The 27,598-nt window shown below is 42.2% G+C and overlaps 2 protein-coding genes across 5 annotated transcripts; one reads left to right on the top strand and one right to left on the bottom strand.

Moving 5' to 3' along the window:
* The first annotated feature begins 298 nt into the window (after positions 1–298).
* zfyve9b (zinc finger, FYVE domain containing 9b) lies at positions 299–10,150 on the top strand. Of its 2 annotated transcripts, none has more exons than XM_069679864.1 (16): positions 299–422; positions 1,817–2,607; positions 2,698–2,797; positions 2,874–3,076; positions 3,191–3,302; positions 3,952–4,074; positions 5,238–5,393; positions 5,562–5,786; positions 5,873–5,955; positions 6,096–6,200; positions 7,070–7,220; positions 8,004–8,084; positions 8,255–8,558; positions 8,751–8,856; positions 8,944–9,123; positions 9,445–10,150. In XM_069679864.1, exons 1-16 carry the CDS (start codon positions 359–361, stop codon positions 9,604–9,606), a joined length of 2,946 nt encoding a protein of 981 aa, XP_069535965.1. In that variant the 5' UTR covers positions 299–358; the 3' UTR covers positions 9,607–10,150. The 2 variants fall into 2 exon arrangements, with proteins under 2 accessions (XP_069535965.1, XP_069535966.1); XM_069679865.1 differs by having other exon boundaries at positions 8,396–8,558.
* Positions 10,151–11,008: 858 nt separating this feature from the next.
* elovl1b (ELOVL fatty acid elongase 1b) lies at positions 11,009–26,261 on the bottom strand. Of its 3 annotated transcripts, XM_069679632.1 has the most exons (10): positions 26,155–26,247; positions 17,144–17,284; positions 15,564–15,668; positions 13,591–13,693; positions 13,317–13,507; positions 13,076–13,156; positions 12,911–12,967; positions 12,715–12,820; positions 12,025–12,161; positions 11,009–11,819 (listed from the first exon to the last, which is right to left on the bottom strand). In XM_069679632.1, the coding sequence occupies exons 4-10, from the start codon at positions 13,667–13,669 to the stop codon at positions 11,493–11,495; spliced, it is 978 nt and encodes a 325-aa protein (XP_069535733.1). In that variant the 5' UTR covers positions 13,670–13,693; positions 15,564–15,668; positions 17,144–17,284; positions 26,155–26,247; the 3' UTR covers positions 11,009–11,492. The 3 variants fall into 3 exon arrangements, with proteins under 3 accessions (XP_069535733.1, XP_069535731.1, XP_069535732.1); XM_069679630.1 differs by lacking the exon at positions 15,564–15,668; XM_069679631.1 differs by lacking the exons at positions 15,564–15,668; positions 17,144–17,284 and having other exon boundaries at positions 26,155–26,261.
* Between the last annotated feature and the right edge of the window lie 1,337 nt (positions 26,262–27,598).

The following is a 27,598-nucleotide window of genomic DNA, read 5'->3' on the forward strand; positions in this document are numbered from 1 at the left end:
GCATGAAGATAATCCACTAATCAATGCTGCTGACTTGCTGAAACCTTAGACATGTGCTACAATATGACATGGTGTGCATGCATGCATGCAGCCTTTTCATATCTTGCATCACAACTCTGATGTGTTGGCCTGTGCAGCTGTCCTGCGGTCTGTGCAGACAGCAAGCTTGGGAGGGACATTTCTGCACACCTCTTGAGTTTCTTCAAAGAGCTGCAGAGAGACACAGGGGAGGAGGAGGAGGAGGGGGAGATTACGGAGAGAGGGGCTGGAGAGGCGAAATCATCCCATCCTCCGCCTGTGAGCAAAGCAGTGCTGCTCGACTCCGTCTTCTTCTCACACTCAGATGTAAGCGGATAAAATGCTGAAGTTCTTCTCCGCGCGGGATGACGAGAATGAAAGCCTTCTGGGAGCAATTACAGAGGGTAAGGATTGCGGCGGGGTGGGGATGCTTTACTCTCCCGTTACAGGATGATGATACTGCGCGTCTGTGTTTGTCACTGAAAACCGCTGATACAGCATTTGGCCGCGCGCATAGTCCGTATCATCTGAAACGTGTGTGTGCGCTCATTCACATGTGAAGACAGCTGCGTACATTCGCGCGCTGTCCGCGGACAGTAAACATCACATCAGTGAAGTGTCCTGCTTGGTCTGATGTAACGAGATGCGGGCAGAGTGTCGCATTGCTGCCGGCCTCGGTGCCTTCGAGCGGATTAAACATTTGCACGTGTGTTGTATGCGTCACTGTCCCGGGAAACGATCGCTCCTGTCAGCCTGATCCGTGAAGCCCCCGCCGCCGTTTCGGCGAAGCTTCACTCTGTAAACCACACGGCCCGCCTTTCATTTTTATGGTCTCTGTGATGGAGCTGCATTGCAGTTTTAGCTGGGGAATTAGCCTTAGTCTTCCAAACGGGACTGGATCCTTTCCATCAAATATTCTTTTGCATGTTTGTGCCAAACCACATGTTCATTGCAGCAAAACAGTATCAGCTGAACAGCCGGGGGTACAGCTCCTACTGTGGGATTTCCAGTGCTTGTTTAAGTCATAACTATTCATGAATCACTGGGTGCCAAAGCCTAACGAAACACCAGCTGTATGGACACATTAACGCGCTTTGCATTGCGCGCTAATAATTTTGAGTAATGGCTATTACGTAACCATCCTGTGAGGGTAGGGTGTTAAAACAGCAACTGGCTGCTCAGAGAAGCTGATTGGCTGCTTTATGTAGATTCTCATGCTAAGATTATGAATGAAAATCTGAATTAAAACACACATGCCTTTTAATTGATTATGTGCGTATTTAGAATATCAGTGAAAACCTTGGATGCAGACTTAGCTACATTATATCTCATTGGTATAAGTTGATTTGTATCTACGGTCAAAGGCACAACACGTTTGTTAGTGTGAACACCTGCACAAAACAATCAATCTGTAAATCCTCCTGGTGTATGTGGGAACTAACTATATAGAGGCAATTAAACACAGAACCTCTATTGAACCGCTCTCTAGCAAACCGGGATCTGTGTGCTACCACCAATTGCTTTTACAACTGCTATTGGTTTTACATCAATATTAAGTCCACACAAACCCCCTCCTCCTTTCTTTAACCAAACTGCTCTCAGACCAGCTCAGACAATCCTCTCAAGGGCACCTGAGAGCTAACACTGCCCTAAGTGATGATGGAAAGCAATGAGATATGTTCAGGCTGATGGAATCAATCATCACATGTGGCTAAATGGCCACTTAGCACATGTGAACACAGCCTTCCCACCTAATGAGTCATTATTAATGAGTCTGCATGCACTGTGTGTGTAACAGATGAAGGAGACAATCCGTCTCTTCAGGACACCAAGCACCACTGGCTGAGCCGACCCTGCCTGCTGGTGCTCAAAGATGGGGACGTGTCCAAACCGGGATTGGGATGCGGCCAAATACGGCCGGAGTCTCCTTCTAAGACTCCATCGGACGCGTCAGTCAGAAGCAGCTTTGGGCCATGTGAGCAGAAACCATGTGATCATCCTGCCAAGACTGCTTCGCCCTCCCAGCTGGAGGAAGGCAGCTGCACTGTGACCTCCATCTCCACATGGGGGGAAAGTTGTTTCGGGGAGTCTTCCAGTCCGTTGGTGCTGAGCCCGGCTGAGGCTGCGTGGCCAGAAGAGGAGCAGGAGCAGGAGCAGGAGGAGAGAAAGCCGCAGGCTCTCCCTTCAAAGGAGGACTCTGTGATTGAGGAGAAGGAGCTGGAGGAGCAGCAAGAGCAGTCCTGCAGCTCTGAGGCGAGTGCAGCAGCCTCTACTCACAAGGAGACACATGGCAGGGAGCTCCAGGACCAGTTTAAGGTGGTTAAATCTGATGGAGGAGATGAGTTGGACAGCAGTGAGGCCGAAGTAGCTGGTGATGAGGGAGCGATGGGGGACTGTGCAGCCTCCCCTGTGGATCCTGACAATGACTCCCAGCTGAGCCCTGTTGGTATTCTGTCCAAGGACCGAGGCTGCATCCTCGGGGATGTCGCCCCGGTGTGGGTTCCTGATGCTCAGGCGCAGGTCTGCATGAAGTGTGGGGTCAAGTTTACGTTCACCAAGAGGAGACACCACTGCCGTGCATGTGGAAAGGTGAGAGGGGAAAACTATCAAAGTTTAAATGTTGATTAAGTAAATTGATTAAGTGTAGTTGACATGGGGAATGTGCGTGTGTTTCGTCAGGTTTTCTGTGCAGTTTGCTCCAACCTGAAGTTCAGACTCTCTCATCTGGATGGCAAAGAGGGACGAGTTTGTGTTTCCTGTCATTCAGCGCTCATCAAAAGTAAGCACAGATTATTTTTTGTTAACCTTTTAAATGAAAAACTAAGTGAGTCATTCTAACATCTTCTCCCTCTCAGGTACACCTCCGCGGGGGAAAAGGAGGGTGTGGTTTGCAGATGAAATCCTCCCCATTAAGCAGTCAGAGTCGGCTCCCACCACACCGACCAGAGGGCCTACGTTCTCCCCGCTGATGAGACGAGCGCTGGGCGGGCCTGTTAGAAGTCCTGTGGGGTCACCGCAGATCAGGAGAGCCTTACGACAACGTGGGACAAACATCAATGTAGTATCAGCTACAACATAACACATTAAATATCAATCTTAAATCTCATGGTTATCATCTGAGGTTGTTAGACTCTGTGCTCTATCCTCTGTCTCTGTCTCCCTCTTCCTCTAGGAGGCCTGTGGTCCGTACGGCTGGGGCACCACAGCTTTAGTGAGCAGCTCTGTCAACCTTATCCCTTTGAATGGCCTGCCGCCCATCCTCACCTCCACAGGAGTCAAAGGAGGTAAGACAGGCTCCATGCTGTTTGAGAGTTGGCTTCAAAGACTTGACTTTCCTGATACTTTGTTCATCTTAGTGCAGACGTTGGTGTTTTCCTGACCTTGTGATGTGCTTGGTCAGTTTTGTATTAAGTGATGACAAAAAGGAAGAAGGAACCAAGGTCTCAAAATATGTGACAGCAGCTATTACAGAAAAATGCTGAACTACATAAATGAACAATTTTTAGGCTTGACTGTTCTGATTATAAATTAATTAGTGGTTCCTCCTGTTTCATTTGCAGAATCTTATTCAAAGAGCATGCTCATTCTTAATTAAATCATTCCCTGCTTACACCAGGCTGGTGCAAAATAAAACAAATGTAGTGTCTTCTGCCCACATCACATTAGTGGGATAAAAGTTGTTTACATCATCCACTAAGAGTGCACTTTGAGTTTAATTAGCGAGTTCCTAAGGGTGCATGTATCATATTTATGTCTTGATTAACTTAAAAGTCATGTTTATTCCGCGGTCTCTAACTGTAACAGATTTACATCCTTTTTTCCGAGTTAAAAAGGAACATTTTAAATAATACCTTTACAAAAATCCGCCTGTCTTTGCTGTGTTTTGACGACCACAGTTAGACTGTAGTTATTAATCCTGTGTCTTTACCTCAGATTACACTGTGGAGGAGCAGCCCTCTGAGATGTTGCTTATACAGGAGCTGGAGAGTGGAAGGCCCAAGCCCCTGGTGTTTGTCCTCAACGCCAACCTACTTGCTATGGTCAAGCTGGTCAACTGTAAGTTGTTTCTTTTTCATCTTGCAGGATACAATACAGAGAAAATGACGCATTGGCAACATGTTGCTACAGTCAAGTATAGCTTCTGTGATTCTGCAAATAAACATGTGCCTAGAAAATGTTTAAAAATCTGCTTATTTACTGCTTAAATACTTTATAGCTCATATATCCACTTGCCTTGGACACAGAGATGATCTGTAATCAATGGTCTCTTGTTCTATTAAAAAAAAAAAAAATCTGTAATCAAAAGGGAGACACGTTTAGCTTTGTCGTTTTTTATTCATTTGTATTCGTTTAGGTAGATGAAGACCTTGTGTTCATACAGCCACTCAAATCTTGCAGCGACATTAGTGTTGTTTCATAGGCAGATTCGTCACACTGGCTAACAGCTAGCTGGCAGCCTGCTACACAACACAAGTACAACTTTAAACAAACAATTGTCATTTTTTTGCTAAATTCTCCTTTTTATGTAACTCACAAATATGAACATCTTGTTGGATGCATGACCAAATATTCAGTGCACTTCTAATGTCAGCTTGCAGGTCTTTGTTAGATGCTTGTACGGTCGTTACTCTTCAGCACCATTAACAACATGTTGTCTGCCAATATAGCTCAAGTTCGTTTCAATGTCTCTTGTTCCCTTCTGTATTACACCGGCACTCTGCCAGAGTCTGTCAAACGAGAAACAGACACATCTCTTCAGCCAGCTGAGACAAAAGGAAGCACACAGACAATTTATGATTTCCCCAAAGGCCCTTTACTTCCTTTTGATTGTCAACTAACTTTAAATGCATAAAAAAAACTGTTGAAATATCTTTGTCTACTGGTACTGTTACCATTCTTTCTGTTCCAACATCTATCTGAACTTATTTATCTGCTAATACTGACTACCAATACAATAAGAACAATATACATGCTGTTATTTAACATCAATATTCATAAACTACTAACCCTGTATGGCAAAATGGTGTTTTAAAGCACTTCATCCCCAGGCCAGGAGCACACACTGGGCAGAGAGTACAGGAGAGGAAAAGGGACAAACTGCACAGGGAACACAAACAGCCGTAACACTACACAAAAGAAAACTTAATGTGATTTTAGTTGGACTTTGAAAAAACTTTCCTTTTGCACCCCTGAGGTTAAATATCTTGATTGTGTGACAGATGTTAACAGGAAATGCTGGTGTGTGACGACAAAGGGGATGCATGCTGTGGGCCAGGTGGAGGTGGTGGTGCTCCTGCAGTGCTTACCTGAAGAGAAAAACTTCCCCAAAGACATTTTCAGCCACTTCATCCAACTGTACAGGGACACCCTGACAGGTCAGAGCCACACACACACACAATAATGCCTACTTTAAGTCATTTTTACTAGATATAAAGATTTCACGGTGTGTTATATTGAATTTTGTTCACGTTTGGGAAAACTACCCGCTGTGCCCTGACTGACATCTCCTTCAAAGTGTTTTTTTTTCTGCTGTATTTCTGTAGGGAAGGTTGTGAAACACCTGTCGCTGTCCTTGTTTGGCAGTAGTTTTCTGGGCAGTCAGGAGCATGCAGGCTTCCTGTATGTTCGCTCCACCCTGCAGTCTCTTCAAGGTCTACCTCTGCCAAACCAGCCCTACCTCTTTGGCCTGCTGGTCCACAGGGCAGAGGTGACCTGGGCCAAAGCCTTTCCCTTGCGTCTCATGCTGAGACTGGGGGCTGAATACAGATGTAAGCCTGGCCCTAGTATGAAATGCTGCACCTGCATTAAACTACAGGTGTCCTCATCACTTATCCACACTTTTTTTTTGTTCCAGTTTACCCCTGTCCCCTGTACAGTGTTCGCTTTAGGAAGCCGTTGTTTGGGGAAATAGGCCACACTATAATGAGACTGCTTGTGGTGAGTTTGACATTTTGTAGCAACCTTTGTTTGTGAACATTACAAAATCACATTTCCTCTCATTAAAAGGAAGTGTGGTGTCATAACATTTATCAAACTTCCCAATATGTTGAAATGATGTTCCTCACTTCCTGTTTCAGGACTTTAGGAATTACCGCTACAGCCTACCGATGGTGCCGGGCCTCACTGTGGATCTAGAGGCTCAGAGGACCTGTATAAAGATACCAACCCCTGGGTATAATGAGGTTAGCCCTTAAATACTTGAATATACTATTTAAACAATTAACATCAATCACTTCGTTCCCCTTCTCTCTTTGTTGCCTAACCAATGGATGTTAAGTCTGTGCAAGCCAGACTTCAGTACATTGCCTCTATTCAGCTACCAGCAGTGTGCAGCAACATAAGCTAACGTTAGCTTAGAAATGGAGTCCAGTAATTTTATCAAACAAAAGGCACCCACCACAACAACAAGCCCCCAAAAGTTTTACCCAGTAAAGTCCATGAGGCCAAACAGAAATGTAATGGACTTTTGGTAAAACTAGCATCAAACTAGGGACCGTCATTTGGTTTGGTTTGCTAACATTAGCTTGCTCACTAACACTGACAAGTTTCTAACTAGCTCATGTAACAAATTGGAATCAATGCAAACTCCTGTGGGGAGTAATTTGTAAATTACTTATTACTTAATAAAACAAAACAAGCAATGGCAGATCTATACAGTTTAATTAAGTTACAGCTAGCTGACTAAACTTGGCTTGCTAAAATTTTTTCTTGCAAAATCTTAGTTGGCTACCTTGCTAAATTACTTTACCAGCTAACATGATATAAATATTTATTTTAGCCAATAATAAATGATTTAGTTATCAGCTCAAATCAAAGGCAACTAAACATGATACCCCTCAATAACATTCAGTCTCTTATATGTCATGTCACTGTTCTGTCCCAGGATGCTCGCTTGTCTATGGAGTGCAAAGGCAAGCCACAAGACACTACCTGCACTTCAATTAATGGCCAACAGTTTTCTTAAAATTAGCACCTTAAAATGCAGAGTTAATGCTGATGTTCATATTTTGTTATCAACCCTTGTCCATCCTGCCCACTTGTCTCCATTTAGCTAATGAAGGCTTTGAGTAAGTCCAACGAGCATGTGCTGGCCATCGGGGCGTGCTTCAATGAGACTGCAGACTCCCACCTCATCTGTGTGCAAGGAGAAGATGGCCAGTATCAGACCCAGGCCATCAGCATCCACAATCAGCCACGCAAAGGTGGGCTTTATGGATCCTGTGATGGAAGAAAGATAGCCGAATCTGGACTTAATGTAACAAAGTTGTAGTGAGCGACATTAATTGCAATCAGTTATTTGGAGGGGAGGTCCTGAATAAGCACATTTATGTGTTGTTTAGGGTCATTTAATTTTAAACAATTAAATTTGAATTGTTTTACTAAGAAAAAAATGATCAAAATGCTTACATCTAAAGAGCTTTATTCAGTGCTATTTATTATTAGAAACCTTAGAAAGCTCTTAAACTCTACTCCCCCAACTCAGTTTTATTGGTAGATTCAACTTTATTTTGCATTGATATGATTGGGCATTTTCTCCTCCAATTCGCCACAACTAAACCTGCTACTGAATATAGGGCCAAGCCATTCAATTGTATTGGAAATTTCATTATTATTAATATAATTTGCTCTGTGGTTAAAAAGGATATTTATATAAATGTCAAAGTTGCAATTTGAGGATAATTTTGCCGTCATACAAAATTAAATCTTGGCTTAAAACATGAGCTAAAAGTAAATTTTCCATTGATTTTAATTCAGTTGGAAGAAGCAGATATGGAATATAGACGGAACATTGTTTAACAACATTTAACTTTGAAACTGCCCTGACGAAAAGGCAAATAAGGGCTGACATGGCTGGGCCAAAAATGTTCACTTTCCCTTATATAACACTAGGTGGCATTGTATGATTGTTTTTCTTGTGCTCTCTGGAAGCCACAGACTTTATCTCTAAAGATGGTTCTGTCTCTCTCTGATTTTTTTCATTGCAGTGACTGGATCATGCTTCTTCATATTCAGTAGTGCACTAAAAGCGTCTGCAGGATATCTTGCCAAGTCCAGTATTGTCGAAGGTAGGATGTCCTCTCAGAGAGGAGGCAGGTTCACCTCCACTGTTTCCTGCTCACTCTCAGGAAATTCAATGTTTACACTTGTAGTAGTGCATGTTAACCTCCCTGCTTCAAACTGGTTTATTCAGAACGTGTTGATCTTTGTATGTGTGTGTCTGTGTACATTTTAACAGACTGTTTGTCTAGGCGTGTGTACATGTTGATGCATGTGAGTGAATGTGTGTGTTTCTCTGTTGGTGTCTGTGTGTGTTGGGGTGGGTGTGTGTGTGTGTGCGTGTGTGTGTTTCTCCTGCATTGCTGCCCCCTCTACCCAGATGGGCTAATGGTGCAGATCACAGTGGAAACTATGGCGGAGCTCCGCCGGTCACTACGGGAGATGAAAGACTACACGGTCACCTGTGGGCGGTTGGACCAATCAGACAGCCAGGAGCTTGTGTGTGTACAGTGGGTGGAGGAGAAATGCACTGTGAACAAGGGGTTAGTGTGTCCACCTGTTTGATGTTAATGTGGCAGCTTTAGAAAGAAGCTTTTGTGCACAAAGAGAACAATGTCACAGATGTTTTCAACATTTTTATGAATCTATCATTAGAGGAAGAGTCAGTGATCCCTCCAAAACAGCGAATTTCTGGTCTTTATTGTACATTTTATGTGTGTTGTTGTGTCCCCCAGAGTGATAAGCCCCATCGATGGGAAATCCATGGAGTCCATCAGCAGTTTAAAGATGTTCCAGAAGTCGGAATACAAAGAAAACGGGAAGATCATCCGCTGGACAGAAGTACATAAAATGATCTGCTTGAATATCAGCGTAGGTCAATCTGAGTCCACCTCCTTCCTTTTATATTACTGTGTATGTTTTGTGCAGGTGTTCTTCCTTCAGAAGGGGGATCATCTCAAAGGAGGAGCGAGTGATTCTGCAGAACACAACCGGCTAACGGAGAGGATCGCCCGGGCGTTTTGCTTGGCCCTGTGTCCACACCTCAAACTGTTGAAAGAAGATGGGATGGCCAAACTGGGGCTGCGCGTCGCTTTCGAATCTCAAGAGGTCAGAAATGGGGTTTGGTATTTGGTATTATTGAGCTGAGTCACAACACCACATAGTTAGTATTTTATCAGGTTGGAAAAGGCCTGCAAGCATCAGATATCTATTTCCCCCCTTCCTGAAGATCATTGTGCTATAAAGTCTTTATTTTTATATTTATAACAAGATACTGGAAAGAATTCACTCTGTTGATCCTGCATTTTTACCATGCAATATGTGTGTTAGTGGACATGAAATATGACTCACATTACACATAAAGTGTATAAACAAGCTTCTGGGTGAGACTCCATAAAAAGTAATTAGAGGTTTGTTTTGTCATTCCAGGTGGGATTTGTGGCCGGCAGCAACGGGCAGCCCCTCCCAGCTCAATACCTCAACGCCCTGGACAGCGTGCTTATCCCCGTCATACACAGCAGGGGGCGCAAGAGAGGCGATGAGCCTATAGTAATGGAGCTTATATTTTACATCCTGGAAAACATCACTTAGAGCTCAAAAACCCCATTTCATCTTTTTAACCCTGACCACGACTCTGTCTCCGGCACTGCTCATCAGTGCTGCCATCAGTTTCAGGGCAATAAAAGCATCCAAAGGGCGAACCAGACCACATCCCCGGTCTGCATCCATCTCACCCACTCACAAATAGAGAGAAGTGGTCTGACTCTTAGTGGTTTACTGATCACGCTGCCCTGCAGCAGACAATCTGGGTACGCATGCCACCTAGGACACAACATCAGATCAGGGTACAGCACTGTACAGTAGTAGCAACTTCGTAGCTTATTATCCTTCATGTCGCAATGTTCAATACAAACCCCCCCCAAAGGGAGAAAACCTTTAATGTGGGAGCTGGATTCAGCCCCGCAGGCCTGAAGCAAAGAGAAACAGAGAATGACTTGAAGAACTGTATGTAGTAGATCTGTAGCAATTTGATGCACACCGAATGAATGCCTAAAGAATGTTTTAATACAGGATCTATTTTAATGGATTGCTCATGAAATGTTATGTCAGCCTGGAATTAAACTTGCAACAATGAGTCGGTTACAGCCTGTTCATCGTGAACCCTCTGCTCAACACTCAGTGCATTCACTGTACTGTATTTACAGCAAGTTAGTCAGGACCCACTGGTACAGCTTTAATTACCAAACACAATATAAAGTGGTTTAAATTAGCCAAACCTTCATCACTAATTGTAATTTCCTAATTAATTATTTTGCATTAGCAATAATTAACACTGCCGGAGGGATTCTGCTGCATAATTAATTATGTTTCCTTTGATACTTTAGGCACATTTTCTGATTATAACGATTGAGAATGCAGCAGGTTTACTTGTAATCGAGTGTTTTTTGATTACACTTTTGTAGAACTAGTCTCATTTATGGATGTAATCACTGCTGCCAGTAGTATTTCAAACACAATGATTTCCTGCCCTCAAGATCATTCAACATGTAGACCTAGGCAATAATTATACTCATCAGTTGTTTATTGTCTTTTAACCGTTTACATATTGAATGGATGTAAAGAACACGTTAAACTGAGTACCAATCAATACATCGCCTCATCTCTGACCCTGATGAACCCCAGTCGATGGTGGAGTCTTGTGTGGGCGTAGATCCGGTCTGCAGGATGCGCTCTCTCTGCCTCTTACTATGAATCTTTTTAAACAAAGCAGAATGGGGCTCTTGTTTACCTCCTACTTGCTCCGCATACTTGGGATGACAAAGAAATGAGGCAAAAGCAAGCAATGCAAATACTTTCCCTCTTTTGTGGCAACGCAGCACAATGTCAGTCTTCCCCCGACGGCCTGACAACTAGAACTGACAACCTTTTGTCAGGTTGTTACACACGCAGTAAGCGCTTACTCTTGAGCTGAAATACGGACACACAAAATGTACCAGGTAATTTAAAAATTGAATTTATTGGTATTTTAATTTTTAAATACAAGTGAACAAAATTTAGAAAGTCTAAAGCATACCAATACAATTAGTTTTTTTTGCTGTAAAACTATTTACAAAAAGTATTTTCAAGTCTGATAGAAACTGTACAGTCATCTGTCCACAGGGGGGTCAGAGGGAGACGGGGGTCAAATAAGTGTATCTGTATAATGTATATTTAACTAAGAGGTTGTGTGCAACATCAGTGAAGATAACATTAGGGGCAAACATCTTCTCTTCATACATTGTGTTCTGTAGATGGATCTCCAACACAAAGAAACTAGCCAACCAAATGTGGGACCCCCCCCAACTGTGGAAATCATTGACCACGTCATTTCCCCATGTTTTGCTTATAAAACTAAAAAACAGGAAAAGAAACAGCCAAAATAATCTTTGGAATGCGTACACTGGGTCGTACTTCTTGGGTGTTTCCTTCCAGGTATCCTAGGCCTTCTTCATCTTCCCCGTGTGAGAGCTGCCGTTCTCGTGGCGAGCAGAGCTGTTGGTGGTGCCGTTTGTGGCTCCGTGGTCTTTGCTGTTGTCGTGGTGTTTGCCGTTGGTGTAGACAGCCGTGCCGTTCTGACTTTGCGTGACGCCCTGTTTCGGCAACCGCTTACCCTTCACGTAGGCCTGGACCCAGAAGTTGGAGAAGAGCAAGAAGAAGAAGGTTCCGTAAATCCAGATGAGGTTGAGGATCATGGGGAACTGGTAGTTGCAGCTGTCCATGAAGTAATACTGGGTAGCGTGGAGGGAAACCAGGACAAACTGGATCTGGTGGGAAGAAATCAAGAGTCAGGCTTGTACTATAAATATATGTGGAGGAATTTGTCTCGCTGCCTTTGAAGCAGAGTCATTAACATTGGCATTTACACAGCAAGGCTCTAAACAACTGCAATCAAGCTACATTGTATGTCCTGATCTCTAAAGCACAACGGTAGCAACATTCACAGAAAACAGCGTATGGAGTTGCATGTACCAGCTGAATGGCTGTCATGTATTTCTTCCACCACAAATACTTCTGGAAGCGTGGTCCAGCAGCAGCAAGGCCGTAGTAGAAATACATGATGATGTGGACGGTGGAGTTCACCATGGCATGGAAAGATCCCATTCCACCTGAGGGAGTAATCACAAACGTTAGTCACACCAGTGTAAGCAAAGAATCTCTGGCAATGCGAGAGTGAAACTAGGTTAATGATTTTCTCATGACTCAACAGAACTCAGTGCTTTACAGGTGGCATGCACATGCTTACTTGTTGGACTGTTTAAAGCAACATTATGCAAGAATTGATTTTTTCTTTAGCAACTTTGTGTCACTGAACTTTGATTGCAAATCACTCTCGCCAAAAACTTCAAATTTGCTCTTGTCTGCCTTTTTTTATTGGTTCAATCATTTATTTAGCTTCCCTATGTCCTCATTGATCTCTCCACTCCTGCAACTATGTCGGTGCAGAGTAAAATCAAGCTAAGACTGTAGCGCTCTACAGTTTGTCCCCAGTTTCTACACGACAGCTCAGCCGTAAAACGTGCAAGAACGTGTTCAGGGCATCATGTGCCAGGTTATTTTGCAGCCTGAAAAAACAACACTCAACCCCCCACCTGCTATTGTTCTCATATTTATTATTTTCAATCTCTCTGTGAAGTCATTTCTTATGTAATGTGAACTCACCAGGAGCATAGCAGATTCCCCACCACCAGGTCCAGGGCATGAAGGAGTGGTGGAAGATGTGCAGGAACGTGATCTGGCCGTGCTTTTTCCTCAAAACAAAGAAGATCTGACAGAGAGAGGATATCGATTACTTCAAGCCAAGCCGGACCAAAAGTGAACTCCAAGGACAAACGGGGGGGAAATGGACTGAACTTACTGTGTCCATGAGCTCGATGATCTTGGAGAACCAGAACAGCCAAGCTACCCGGACCATCTGGTAAGAGAAAAAAAGACTTAAGTTGACAGGAAACAACAAAGCCTGGCAATCAGGTCATTGTTTCACTTCATATAAAACAGGAAGTGTTTGTGATGGGGGACTTACTCGTTGTGCTTCAGGACTGTCAGACGTATCGACTGGATCACATCGCCAGGTATACGTCGTGGCCCAACCAGACATCAGAAACTAAATAACAAGACTTTATTTAGTTGAGGACTCAACATTATTCCTGCTTTTGCATCATATCTAACAACAGAACAAGTGATCCTTACAAATACAAACTCACACAACATGAAACGTTCAAAAGTTCTTTAAATATCAGAGATTTTACACAACAGTGTCTTACTTCATATACGATGAATATTGACAGAGCCACTAGCATGAAGTTGTAGACAATCATGGCTTCCTTTAGCTGAAAGGGCTTGCGTTTGGCCATTATGGAAGGTCCAAGGTACAGTACAAAGAAAAGGTAGCCCAGCAATGTTGCAGTCATGGGAATAGGATTATCCATCAGTGGATACGCCTTCGCCCGTGGATCTACAGAACCAAAAAAACTTTATGAAACAAAGAACCAAAACAAAGAGGTAACTTTTTGCTTTTAAATCAGGTACATCACCTACCAAGTCCTGCCAAGAGGTAGTCGTAGATATCCTTGGCATGTGAGCCAACCTCCTGAATCTGCCGGAGCATGTTTTCCATCTTGTTTCGTTGCTAACCAATTATCTGCAAGAAACCCCTCATAGTTAATACTACATCATGAGAGCCAAACACAGCAGCAAACCTTTCACCAAACCCATGACAGTAATTCAAAGAGTTAAATATCACTCACTTCAAGAGAACAAGTCTCAGGCCTGTTTATATGTCACAAAAAGAAAAAGATTGTGATACGTCTTCTTAATCCTGATGTAGTCTTTTCGGTTGTGTAAAAAGTACCGCTCTTCTTTCCCATCTGTTTTAGTTGAATCTTAATCGAACCTTATAATAAATAACATTTCCCAGACAGTAACATTTTCAGAAACATCAGTTTGCAGTCAAACAGTTTCTTTCTTCAAGAATGGATCTCATGAACACGACAGAACACAGAAACATATCTTATTCATGGAGCCCTTCTGGGGATACAAGCCGGAGCGATTGTGACATTTCCTTATTCAGCAGGACTGAAATGCAATTACTGCGAGGGAGCAGCTCATCCCTTTCCAAACAAACACTCCCAACAAAAAATCCCAAGATGCTTTGCCTCAGCTGCAACCACTCATCAGACATGGCCTGATATCAGAGAGGAGGTGCTACAGCGAAACTGGGAGGGCTTCCCTCATCCCGCGATAAGACAGAAATCTATCTGCTGTGTGTGTGCAGGAGTCATGGCAGAAGCTGAGACACAACAACCAGAGGAACCTCCCCCTTCCCCCCCAAAAAAGTTAAAATTGTGAAAGTTCCTGCTGCTTAAACTAGAAACTAAAAAAGCAGAACCTCAACGTGCTCACAAGCTGTTCATTCTTCTTGTTGAAAATCTGCCACCGTAAACAAAGATCTATTTCTTCTACTACAAAAAGGTTCAAAGTGTTCAATCAGCGGAAAAAGCCACAAAGAAATGTTGCTATGGTTTTCAGACCTGCGTATTTTTCTGTTGACAAAGGCGGATCACAGCGAGTGTAAACTGTAAAGTGTATTGACAAAGTAGAGGACATGCAGGGTGCGGCCTGCTAACACAACACTGGACCCAGAGGCAGCTATTGTTTGTTGTATAATCTACAATGCTTGGAGTTTGCACCGCCTGAGGACTTAAGAACAGCCCTCCTTGAGCCAATATAATTAAAAGCTAATAATTTCACGCTGTGGAATGAAGGTTAGGGAGTGGAGATAACTCAGGTGCTGCTCAGGAGAACTGCAAGAAAGGATTACAGTGTTAAGACGTTTTGCAGACATGCAACGATACATTTGAGTTCAAGAGTGCATGTTCTCTTTCACTATCAGTTTTCAAAAACACTGTCTCTCACCACAGGATGTCACACGGGAAATACACTTTAGTAAACAAGATATAGGACGCTTGTCTTACATTGAATGCAAAAAATCTAATGACACAAGAATCCTTAATCTGGTCTGGTGTTATCTCCTTTGTAATTTGATTTTACATCAAGGAAGAAAAGGCCTCTTTTGACCTCTACTCACCTCGACTTTCATGCAATAGTGTCCTTAATATTTTGTGCATTCATTGTCTCTAAGTTCAAACACATTTTGTACAGCACAGAGCTACAAAAAGAGCCGATTACATCTTACAAAGTGGACATTCCTCTTCCCTCTGTAGACAGACCCCCTACAGTGTGCTCAGCTTTTCAATTGTTAACCCACAAGGCTGTGTCAACACCACAGTGTCTTTTCCCTTCGATCTCCTTGTTAAACTTCCAGGTGATTGAGTTCAGCGTTTTTTTTGTGAGCGCTGCACGTGACTCGCTAACTTCCTGTCGTCGTCAAGGTGAAAGAAAAACTTTAAACAGGAGTTTTGTCTTCTTGCACGCCTCAGTGTTATCACCCAAAGTGCACATGGTGGTGTTGTATAATAGATCAGATAAAAGACATTTCATAAAACTCTTACGCAAAAAGCTGAGGTTGTTTTTGAACCGCCGATGAGGCATTTGGACAGGCGCCTCACATTTCAACAAGAGTATCATCGTGTCTGTGGTGAAGGGTCTGTCTTGTTCTGAGGAAAAATGCTGAACAGTTAAATGGATCAGATGATCATCTGATCGGGTTAGTGGTCATGTTTGGGTTATTGTAACATAGTGACCTTTAATTGTGTTGTGGCGGTTTGACCACATCACATGACTGAATTTAGTCTCCAGGAGAAATTTAAGAGATTTTTTAAAGTCAAAATTCTCATGTTAATCTATTTAATAGTTCAGTAGGTTTGTGTTTGTTACACAATGGATTTAGTTTGTTGGAACCAAGAGCCACTTCTCTGGGTTCAACAAATAATATGTTGAATTCACTATTGCACAAGGTGATTATTAACAAATCCTGTAATTTTGAACAAATCTCCCAGTTTTCATGTGCAAACTTCTGTGTGAACATGCAACATGTGACTCACATGGGAGAGATATTTTTAGGGAATATTGAGCAATGATAAAACTTGTGCGAGTCAGGGGGATAGTCTTATGACCATGACATTTCTCAGAAGAAAAAAAAGAAACAACATATTTGTTTATCCTCAGTCCCAGATGAAGGTAGAAGTCCACAGAAAAATGAAAATGAATCCCCTTCCAATCCAGTTCAGTGAAACCACAAAACTCGACACCAACTGGCAGGAAACCATCTCACAAGAACAGCCAACATTTGTTGCATCTAGCTGCTTCATCAGAGACCTCAAACATAACACTGCTTCTAATCTCCACCAAATTAAAGGCTTATATGTTACCACACAATTTGGACCAGAGGAATAAACTGACCTCTGCTGAACACAATGGTTCGATGGTCGTTGCAGTTCAGCCATAGCTTAATGAAATTTCACAAGAGGACAGGAGTTTCCTCATGACTGTGTGAGGGGTCCGAAACATGTCTGTGCTGCAGTTTTATTCATGTGACAAAGTGAAGCAATTTAGCTGGAGACACATGACCACTTTAGAAAACCAGTCCACCCATAGACAATGACATTTGTCCCCCTCCAATGACACACAGCCCTTATCTACATCAGCCCATTCTTATCAGTAAAATCAAGCTGTTTAATAGTCGTCCAAGAACACAGTGTTACCTCTTGTGTTTGCCCCACCACAGCCACTCATCCAATATTAGGAAACCATGACAAGGAGATGTCTGCTTTACATCTACCAAGGAGATAGAGTGGAAAGGGAGGGGGGACATTTCCTATGAGAGCCGAGTCAATGAATCATAGGGATGGAAAAATGGAGCTCACGCTCACGAGGTAGGAGTTAATGATGAACAAACCGGAGCAGAGATTAATAAAAAAAAAAATCAAGAGGAGCCAGTAACCTGTTAGTCAAACAGGACAGTATCCTTCATAAAAAGGTCTTTACAAACAGAACAGCATGAGATCCTCAAACACCAAAAGAACAGAAACCTTCCCTGAGGAAAAAAAAAAAAAAAACCCCTGCGCTGCTCAACATGTGGGCAGACTCCACACAAGTTAGTTCTCCTTCTACGTAACATTGAACAACTTACCTCGTCCAGACTAGAATTTTCCCCCGTTAAATCATCAAAAGCCAGCGTGGATTCCTCTTTCAGGAGCTTGGCAAAGCCTCTCCGTGTAATATAAGCGCGGGCGGGCAGGCGGGCGAGCAGGCAGGCAGTCAGGCAGGCAGGCTGGGGCGAGCAGCAAGAAGAGAAAACAGCAGAACAGGGAGAGAGAGCGAGAGAGAGAGAGAGAGAGAGAGAGAGATGGGGCAAGTGAATGAGAAAGTAAACTGACAAAGTGTGACTGGTACTGAAGTCTTCCAAATCCCCACCCTCCCTGACTCACACAGTGGATGAATAACTAGCTCACAGAAGGAGAGGGAGGGAAGGAGGCCGAGCCACAGGGAGAGAGAGAGAGAGCGAGAGAGAGAGAGAGCACTGTGTGTAAGCAAGAGTACAACTGGGGTGAGAGTGAGATGGCCCCTATTTAAACCCACACTTTAAGACTTCAAGCAACTCAAATGCGACTTGCTGTTTTGTGACCGCCGCCCTGACTCTAACTAACCATAGTTAGTTACCCCCTTTTACTCTCCTGGCCACACCCTCAACCCACTGAAACACACACACACACACACACACACACACACACACACACAAACACATACATACAAATGACTCTGGAGTCGCCCTGTAGGTTTTCTCTCGGGGTGTGGGCTGATAATATTATTCACAGGCATTGGGCGAGAAATCAGTGGACCCTCTGTTGTCATGAAGGGGCTATTGTTGCACATTTATTGGCTCTCTACCCGGCCGACACCCATTGAGCAAAACTAGCTTCCATTTCTCCCTGTTTGCTGACAATACACAAAACCATACACATAGTTTCTTTTAAGTTGTGAACTACTTTAGTTTGAATTCTGCTTTATGTAAAATCCCAAATCTAAGCATACATGTCCGTATTACTGGCAGCTGCGAGCAGCACAAACATTGATAGCCTACCAGAGAAAAACCTAATTTACCCGAGCTGGGAAGGACCATTAACAGTCATAAACCTTCATGTTTACTCAGCGTTGGAGAGTAAAGCTAACGGCAGACGAAAACGATCGGTGCAAAGGGACGACATGACTCATTCGACAACGCTTAAAATTCTTCTGAGTGTGTTTTGCGAGGAGGCTTACTCAGATGTCACTGACACACGTAGCCGCTGTATCTAAACAATCTTATAATAATAATAATAATAAGAGTAGGCATTACATTTATAGCGTATGGATCATTTAAGTCAGGTAAATGGCCACTTAGGACAGGAATGCATGGGGAGTGTAGTAATCATTTTAAATGATTAATGATTTCCTCAGATTAGTGAATGGGAGTAGTTATTCATTGACAATATAAAGGCACACGTTTGTAAATCAATCAGCAAGGCAGCATTCACTCCTGACTAATACAGACAGAAAACAGACGTGCAAAGCCAGATCATGCTCAAAAGCAACTATGCTGTACTCGGCTATGACTGCCTGTAAAAGCATTTTCAAGAGAAATGTTCAAATCACAGACATCTTGCACATGTGATCTCGTGCCTTCAAAAACCCTCTTCAGTGTTTTACTGTATCTGATTGAGCGGGCTGGTTTGACCTGCTACTCTGTCGCTGGGGATGGTGGTGGTGACAGCGCTCAGGTGCATGTAAGCCCCTCCTCCAAATACCACAACACACCTGACAACGAAATACATCATCGTAATCTACTATGTTTGCTGACAGAGCCATTTCAAATATGATTGTCATCTTGTCCTTCTGAAGACAACACCCCTTTTCTTCGTGTGAATTAAGCCACCCGACAAAGATGGATCGGAAATGCCGACTATGGTGGTTTACTAAACGACTGCTGATACGGTCGACTTCTGGGATGCGATTATCATTGAGACAGCAAACCACAATTAGGGATTGCACTAATGGTAACCCTGTTTAAGTTAAAAGTATTGTAAGTAAATACCAATGTAAAATCGAGTAATTAATTCAAAATCAATAACAGAATACACAAAAAATTAGTTTGATACAATTTTTAAGTGTTCAAAACAAACACAACATATTTACAGGTAAATATAATAAGTGACAGAAAACAGAAGTGATTCATGGAAGTGGAGGATGAACGACAACAGCTCACCAGACTTCCTCGTACCAAGTGATGATTGGCAGGTGAGGAACTTACTTTTGAAACATTTAGTAAAACATACAAAGTGCTTATGAGCTTTTCCAGAGACTAGACATTGTTGATACACCTGTGTCTGGGGCACAGTGCCAAACTAAAAGAGTCTGCCTATTGTAGACTGTAAATCCATTTATTACACAACTCCACCTTTGAATGCACAGCTACATCTAATGAATTAAACTGTACTGAATGTGGCTGTCAGGCGTGCTTGATATACAACTGTGTGATCCCAGTTAATCCGAACAGTAGTCTCACAGTATTTCATGCGGTATATCGCACAGCAGTGTGAGGAGTCAAGGCCTTGACACTGTACTAATCTCAGGTCAGGCTGTTTTATGTCAACATGTTGTACTGTTTGTACAAGGATGAGCACAACATTCTGCTTTTATATAATAGATTAAATATTTGAGACATGGCCTAACGAGGTGAAAGGTTAAGACTGATGGCGTGTGGTGGTATCGCTTAAAACTGGTTGCATTCTTTGACGTATCTGTGGTCGGTTCATGTTTACGGAGCACAGATTATAGTTTTTATTGTCTCTTCCTGTGTTCTCAACTTTCAAAGGCATGTAAGCAGACAGTCCTGACAGGCAGCGACATCAATCTGAAAATCTAGGGGATGCCAGGCTGAAGCAGATAACATCAGCTAAATGGATAGTAGTCTCAAGTCCAAGAAAAACACGCACATTCCAATCAAGCCAGCTGGATGACAAACTCAGTAAAGCAACAACAAATATATTAGTCAGCATGCTCTTCCTGGCCCCAGGGGACATCGCCGTCACCTGTGGCGTCAGGTCTCCTCAGTCCAGATACTGCTGACATAACCATGTCTCGTGATCACAAAGGAGATAAAACAGAGCTGCAATCAAATGAGCTGCTCTCATTCCACACGAGGACTTCATCTCATCCAAACCCGTTCTGCAGCTTGTGACTTGTGAACAATAAAAGGATCACATCCGCTACTTTATGCATCGAGGAGGAAGCGGTTAAATAGTGCGGATTTCAAATGAGTGCCAATCTGAGACTTCAAATACAACCCGGACTGAACTCCACAGGGCGTGGCAGAGAGAGGCTGTGAACCTGAAAACATCTGGATAGTTGTTTAGATGAGCTGCACACACAGGCAGAGGGAAGATTAACACAACAATGCATTGCAATATTTACAATGCAATGAGTTAATGTCAATGGGAGATAGTGTCTTTTAGATCATCATAATTGGTATGTTGACAGATGAATAGTAAATATCATTTTAGGCAACACATTTTAAGTATATTTCAGTATATATAGTTAAGCTTAAAGGGGACATATCTTTTGAATGGATTGTTCACAGTGAAAACTGCATAATTCCTTGTTTTTCCAGAATGACATTTTTAAAGAGGTCTCCTCTGAAATGGTCCGTTCAGAACAGCAGCAGGTTTCTACGTAGAACTTTGCTTTCGCCGAAATTCACCGTCATTCACCTCAGGCTTGTAGTCGTTTCGTTTGATTTCAGCTTACCATTCCAATACCTCCTGGTGATTCTCGCTCGTACATATAAGCCCGAAGACCCGATCCTAGATCAGCCATGTTTTCTACAACTTTGTCGTGACAGTGCAGTTCAACCGCTCCAACACGTGGGGGAAGGGTCACTCCAAATACTGTCAGCCTATCTTGGCTAAGGTCTAACCTTTGCATGACAAAACATCATGTTCGTTTCAGGAGGAAGGAGGGGCTCTGAAAAATAATAACATTAAAATATGTATACAATTTTTAAAATGAAACTAACTTGTGAATCAAAAACACGCTAGAATAATAGAAAATTGATTGCATAGCTATAATATGTCCCCTTTAAACTTTGCTTAAGTTATTTCTTTTTTAGTTTTAAATTAAAATAAATTTACAGCCAGAAGTCTGGAATCTAAATATCAGGAATCTTTGACGATGTAATGTACAGACTAAATACGTATTATTACTACATCTGTGTCAGATCTATCACTGTTTTTCTGTGATCTAAATGTAGGGATACTTTGTGCAAAATATCTGCTGCCTTTATATAAAAGGAGAAAACAAGCCAACGTATTATTTATTACTAAAATAACAAGAACAGCCTCAAAATTAGGTTATTATATCTAAACTGAACTGAAGCCTTGTTGTAGTCAATTAGAGACTTTCAATAATAAATGTGTGTTAATGTTTTTGAGTTGTAAAAGACAAATGCATGCACGAGGGATTTGTGGTATGATAAAAATGAATGGCGGTGACTGAATGAGAAACAAACTGAGCACAATGCATCTATCTTAAAACCCATTCAAGAAAACAAACTTCAACAACCACATGCTTAAGTGGTAGTAACTGTTACAGCCCCCTTTAGCACAGGAATGTAGCCGAACTAGCCTTGGGCATGTCATGACATGTTTACACCATCTCCCTTCCATTGTCTTTGGAAGACGGGGGTGTGAAGATGAAGGTGGGGGAGCAGTATCACCCCTACCTGCAACTGTTTAGACAAGGGCGACCGTTCACACTGGTCTCATTCTCTTCACGTCCCTCCCTCCCTCCTCCTCTGTCCTCCCTGCAGGTCTCACAACCAACGACTCAGATTTCTGGAACTTTCCACAGACAACAAAAGAGGTCGGCGTCCTTGTGAATGAGCTCAAGCTAGTGCAGATAGTCGGGAAACAACTGCAGCTCAGCGGGAGGAGGGAGCATAAGGGAAAGTGAATTTGCATGTTGGCACCCTTAAGGCTTTGTCTACACCTGCAATATTATGGACCCCACCTGAGTGACATATTGTAGTCACAGCACTGGCTGAGATCGAAGAAAGCTACAACTGAGTCAAACAGGTCCGGGAACTTGATTGATCATGAGCCAGAAGTCACTTTATCAGAGGATCTATTTAATTTACAGGAAATATTGCGCAGTGCACTGCACACAGCTATGGAAAGCAATGTAGGCCAAAGGTGAACCAGCCAGCTGTTATGTAAACTGTGATGGATATTTACAACACAAACTTTGGGTAGTGGTCTCACTGTCCACCTTCTCTTCCACATAAATTTGGATTTCCCCTTCTGATTTCTTTTTAGAGATGTATATCTGCATTCAGAGTTCTCAGGAATAAACCAGGATGGTATCAAGTTTCAACCTTTAAAAATCAAGTTTAAGGCATCAATGGATCATTGGGGGGCAATGCCTGACAAAATAGAACAAGTTCTGACTGGAGCCGTGTACTAAATTCTAGCCTAGAGGGATTCCCAACTAAACTCATAAAATACAGAGGAAAAATGTGGTGGGATTTATATCGGAGGATCATGTTTCAATAACAAACCTCCACTAGAAACACTTAACAATCCACTTCTGTCCTGAAAAAACCTCAATGGAATATAAATATGTCAGACTGAATGTAAACGCTCATTAAACTTTTCAGCAGCTGAGGTTTGGAGATGGCCCACAGGAAGTAGCTTCCTACTTATTGCATACTGTTAGAATTGAAAAGATTCGTGTAAAGTAAAACAGATCATCTCTGCAAAAAGTTTTTTTCCTGCACACTCCAGGACGTGCCCCTGCATGCGTTTCATTAGGAGAGCATGCTAAAACTCATCATCAAAGAGGTTACAACTTCAGACTTGATAAATGGGGCAAGAGTGAAGCATGCCTGGCTGACAGGTTGGTGTTATGTAAGACTTAGACATGACTGGAATGACTGTCCTTGTCCGTCAAGAATACCAAAGATGCTACAAGCTATGACAAGAACTTGGTATATTCAGGCATGCAAATTCTTTATGTGCAGAACTATAGTAAATATACAACTGCAATTTTAAAATGCAGTTGTAAAATGCACCAATGTCACCAAGGCATTCATTTTCGGTAAACTTGTAATAACTGTTTGGTTTTTTTTCAATTGACCTTTGGTCTAATTTTCCATAAACCGGTGGAAGCAGCTGTTCAAAAGAAAAACTAGTCAGGAAATCGACCTCACCGTCCAAGATAACTTTTCATGGCTGAGCAGACAAGTAAGCAGAAATTAAAATATCACCGGACAGGCTGAAATTCCCCAAAACAAACAAAGCAGTCACTCAAAAGACACACCTAAAATTGTAGCCACCTTTACAAGCATGCAGGTCAAAATAAACAGCCAGTCATCTGAGGCCATCGTGTCATATATATAGGGAACAAGGCCAGTGCTTTCACTTTCTGCATAAACCGACGTTACCTTTTATTCTTGCACTGGTTAGACGAGAGCAAGTTAAAGTTATTATTACTAACGCTGAACTTAACCAGTGTAAACAGTTTATAACTTAATACCCTCATAACTTATAACTTAAAATCCCCTTAGGCAATGCTGGAGTGCATTAAGTCTACTGCTGCGTTAGTTCACGTGGGTTCAAAACATGTTGAAACTTTGGCCACACCCGGATCAATGTCAAACAACTTCTGCTTTTAATAAGGGAAACTGCTGACCAGACGATTTCCCAATTCTTTCTCATGCAGCCCTGTAGGGCTATAAGCAGGGGTTAGTTACATCTGAAAGTTGCACAAGGCAAGATTTATACTGCATGAAACTAACACTTAAACTAATAAACACAAAGAGTAGCTGTAACAGTTATCCTTAACTTACCCCCCAAAATGTCATTCATAACATTTACCCCAATGAAATGTTCACTGTCAGGAATTGTAGATTCTCCACCCACTGAATAAAAAAAACATCAGAGTTAAAGGCATGAATTACAAACTGCCTCCTAAAAGGTCAGCACCCACTAATCTGTTTAAAGAGAGGTAGAAAGCTGTTCAAACAGGAACCTCTCGCAACATCTGGAGCGTGTAGTCTGCTAATTGTAGGTGTCCCTTAAAGCAGCTTCCATCCTTGTGGGAAATAGTCGTGCACTAAACCACAAATATAACAAAATGAGATCAGAGAAGGTCTAAGTTACATTTTCTACACATCATTTGGTCGCACAGACCGACTTTAATTATTAAAATCATTTATTTACTATGCAAAGCTTACATAGGCAAAAACTCAACTGACAACATGCGGATCCAAAGTCAATAGCGACAGTTTTACAGTTTGCCATAGGCTGCGGCAGCAAGCTGAAGTGTTTGAAAGACTATTCAAACACCTCAGGGAAAACTGACGCAAAGCTTGTTGAAAGTCAGGATCTAAAACTGTTAAAAGTTATCTTTGATACAATTTGTCTTTGTGCTCCAGTCACTGAGACGTAACACCGTGTTTTGACAAGGACCCCTGACATGTAAACACAAGACTGGTTGAGAAAATATGGTATGGGGGAAAGAGTGTGACTAACATTTTCCTTAACCTAGCAAATAACTGCAACTGCTCAGTGACTAACAGGAGAGGACTGTGGTAAAGTGTGTGTATAACCGCTGCATAAACAGCCTCAGCAAAGCCTGCAACACTGTTCTTTAGAAGAGCGTGGTTTAAAAGGAGGCAATGTTATTTCCACTGGATCATGCTTCTGCCTTTATTATCAGCTTGGCCTCCTGCCTTAAATGCAAAGTGACTTTGACAACAGAGGAGCGTTACCAGTCATGATGCTGCTGTAGTGTTTGCATTACTATCAGAGATAGACCTGGGCAGTCCACCTGGAGGCCCTTTTTCTCAATCCCACAGTTGTTAGTGACGGCTAATGTTTACATGTCCACACAGAGTAAATGCGCCATAAGGCACCATAGAAGACCATCATCTGCTGGCAGAGCATCAATAAGGGCAAGCTGGTATGAAGGTGCTGCAACATATTCAGCACTTTTTTGTAAAAACATAAATACCTGTTTAATATGTACAACAGTTATATGAAGTTAGAGCACAAGTGGTTACGCTTTCTTATGTCGTACAGAACTACAATTTTAGCCTCACACTATGCTTTCACCATTGTGTATTGCATACAAGTGCGGTTGGTAGTGCTTCTGCTTTCAAGCGCGGTGATGAAATTAAACAAGACATTCATATGAGTAATACTGTTACATTCAACAATGGAAGCAAGTGACACAATTATCACAGTAATTAGCAAGAACTCAAACCAACACAATGTTTGTATGTTATATTCAGACTCGCATGTAAAAAAAAAAAAGGATGTGAACTTTTCTCAAACAATTGTTAAGGCAATCTTGAAGTGCAACTTCTCTGTCTTTCTCACTGGATGCTAACAACATGTGTTCTAAGCATGCTTGTAGGAGATGTCAGATCAAGTCTCAGTAATAATCCTCACTTTGTTCACAGTTTTTACTTGACTGACTATAGCCTAACTTATTGGCCAGCAGCCTAGTTTCACTTCTGATAAACAGAGGTTTAGTTTTATAGCTGGGCCGTAATTTATAGCCCAATTTATAGCCCACCTGTTAAAACATGTACACGCATCAATGTGTCCTCCTTATCATTTCCGTAGACCAAGAGATGTATGACAGTTACGAACAACAAAAAGAAGACCATTTACACTACCATTGGCCTTCAAACGTGCAGTGTTACAATAGCTGTCAAAGAGCTCTTTGTCCGCAGCACAGGTGCAAGTTATGAGGAGCGGTCAGATAGCATCAATAGCCCCAAACAACTAAGCTAATTGGTATGCAAATTGAGACTACGACTGCGCGTTTTCAAGGGATACATATTTGGGCATGATACCGGACACGAGGTCAAGGGTGACACACGACTGAGTGACGACAAAACAAAACGAAAACACATTAATGCACTGCTAAAATAGTTTATACTACCGGAACTTAAAAATGACGCTGCTGGAATAGAGAGCGCGCGCGCCCCCAACAGCCCCCCACCTGTGACCAGCTAACGCCCTATTAAGTCAACATTTATATATCTGTTGAATTACACATTATCGGCGTCAAAATGCACGTTGTAGAGCTGAAACATACCTGCAGAGAGACTGTAGAAAGCAGGATGATAACGTTGCTGAACTCGTGTCTGAAGTTGTCCGCTCCGCTTCCTCTTCCTTTCCACTTAAATCTTTCTTCTGTTGCGACCCAGCCCTTCGCTGCAACTGGGAAAAGGTGGAGTCATCTCTGTACACTGTGATGCGAGGTTGTCGCCTAATATGGACGTAAGCATAATAACGCTCTCTGTATCAAATGTCATAAAAATAATAATAATTTAAAAAAAAAAACGACAGTGCAGATTCGTTATGCTGTTAATTGGCACAAGTTGTTTGCTTAAATTCAAATGTAAATTAAGTCAAGGTCAGAGTCCAAGAATTATTCATGTTTTCATCTTTCATTTAAGAAGAGGTAGACAGTATAAAGCTGGCATAATATTACCTAAAAACCATTATATTTACCCAACCCACTAACAGCTACACGCTTCTACCTTTTATGTCTTTAAAAGCTCTTATCTTCCACCAAGCACACTGTAGGAACAAAGTGACATCACTAATTCAACACAGTTATCACTCTGGTTCATTCATTCTTGAAATCATTAAATGACAGAGTTGGATCCCTGGTTAAGATAAGGGTCTGCTTGTACTTGTCTGTCAAACAAGATGTTTTAACTACACTACATAAACCATACATCTGCTTAGGTATGTGTCAGTGTGTTTAACACATTTTAAACATAACAGACAAGGTCTGTGAGGAATGCCTAAAGTAATCCAACACTCGCAGCTTGTAAGGTAAAATAAATTGGTATTCTAGTTGTGGGTGCTGATAGTCACCTTCATCCATAATGAGAGACTATGGAGAGAAAGGAGGATCTGTATTGAGGTACATGTAAAGGAGTCAAGTGTCCACCTGCTACTCTAAGTACTCTCTTTTTCAGTAGCCTGCACCTGAGGCCTCCAGGGGAACTTTTGAACCACAGAGGACACTCCTCCTCCCATACCATCAGTAATCTGTGTCTAGTTTCACTACAGATATAGGACACAGATTTCCACACTGAAGTATTCAAAAAATGTTCTTTAATGTCTCACAAATGAAGGTCAAATTAACCGTATAACCATTTGTAAGTGTCTGATTTTCTTTCATGCAAAAGTATTTGCTAATATTATAATAAAAAGCAAAAATTCTTAAGCTATATGCTCTATTACTCTAGTTCTTTTAAGGTAGTAGTATAACTTATTAACTGTAAAATATAAAGGCTAACAGACCACTTTCCCAAACCAACAGGTCCAAGAGTTTAAATGGACTGTGTGTGAGGAATCCGCGCTGCCGGGTTGAGAGCTCAAAGCAACAGACCGCGTGGTTTAGTTGAGTAATGACAGAGTACTATGCAGGGTAACGATTTAATGTGACAAAAGGCAGGACTTGTTCCACTTCCTCCTTTGCCACATTTCCCGGTGGTGAAATTGACACTGAGAGCAAAACTAGA

Source organism: Semicossyphus pulcher, unplaced genomic scaffold (genome assembly GCF_022749685.1).
Source record: "Semicossyphus pulcher isolate SPU_LCO1_2020_fin unplaced genomic scaffold, fSemPul1.0.p SCAF_4, whole genome shotgun sequence".
NCBI classification, from domain to species: domain Eukaryota; kingdom Metazoa; phylum Chordata; class Actinopteri; order Labriformes; family Labridae; genus Semicossyphus; species Semicossyphus pulcher.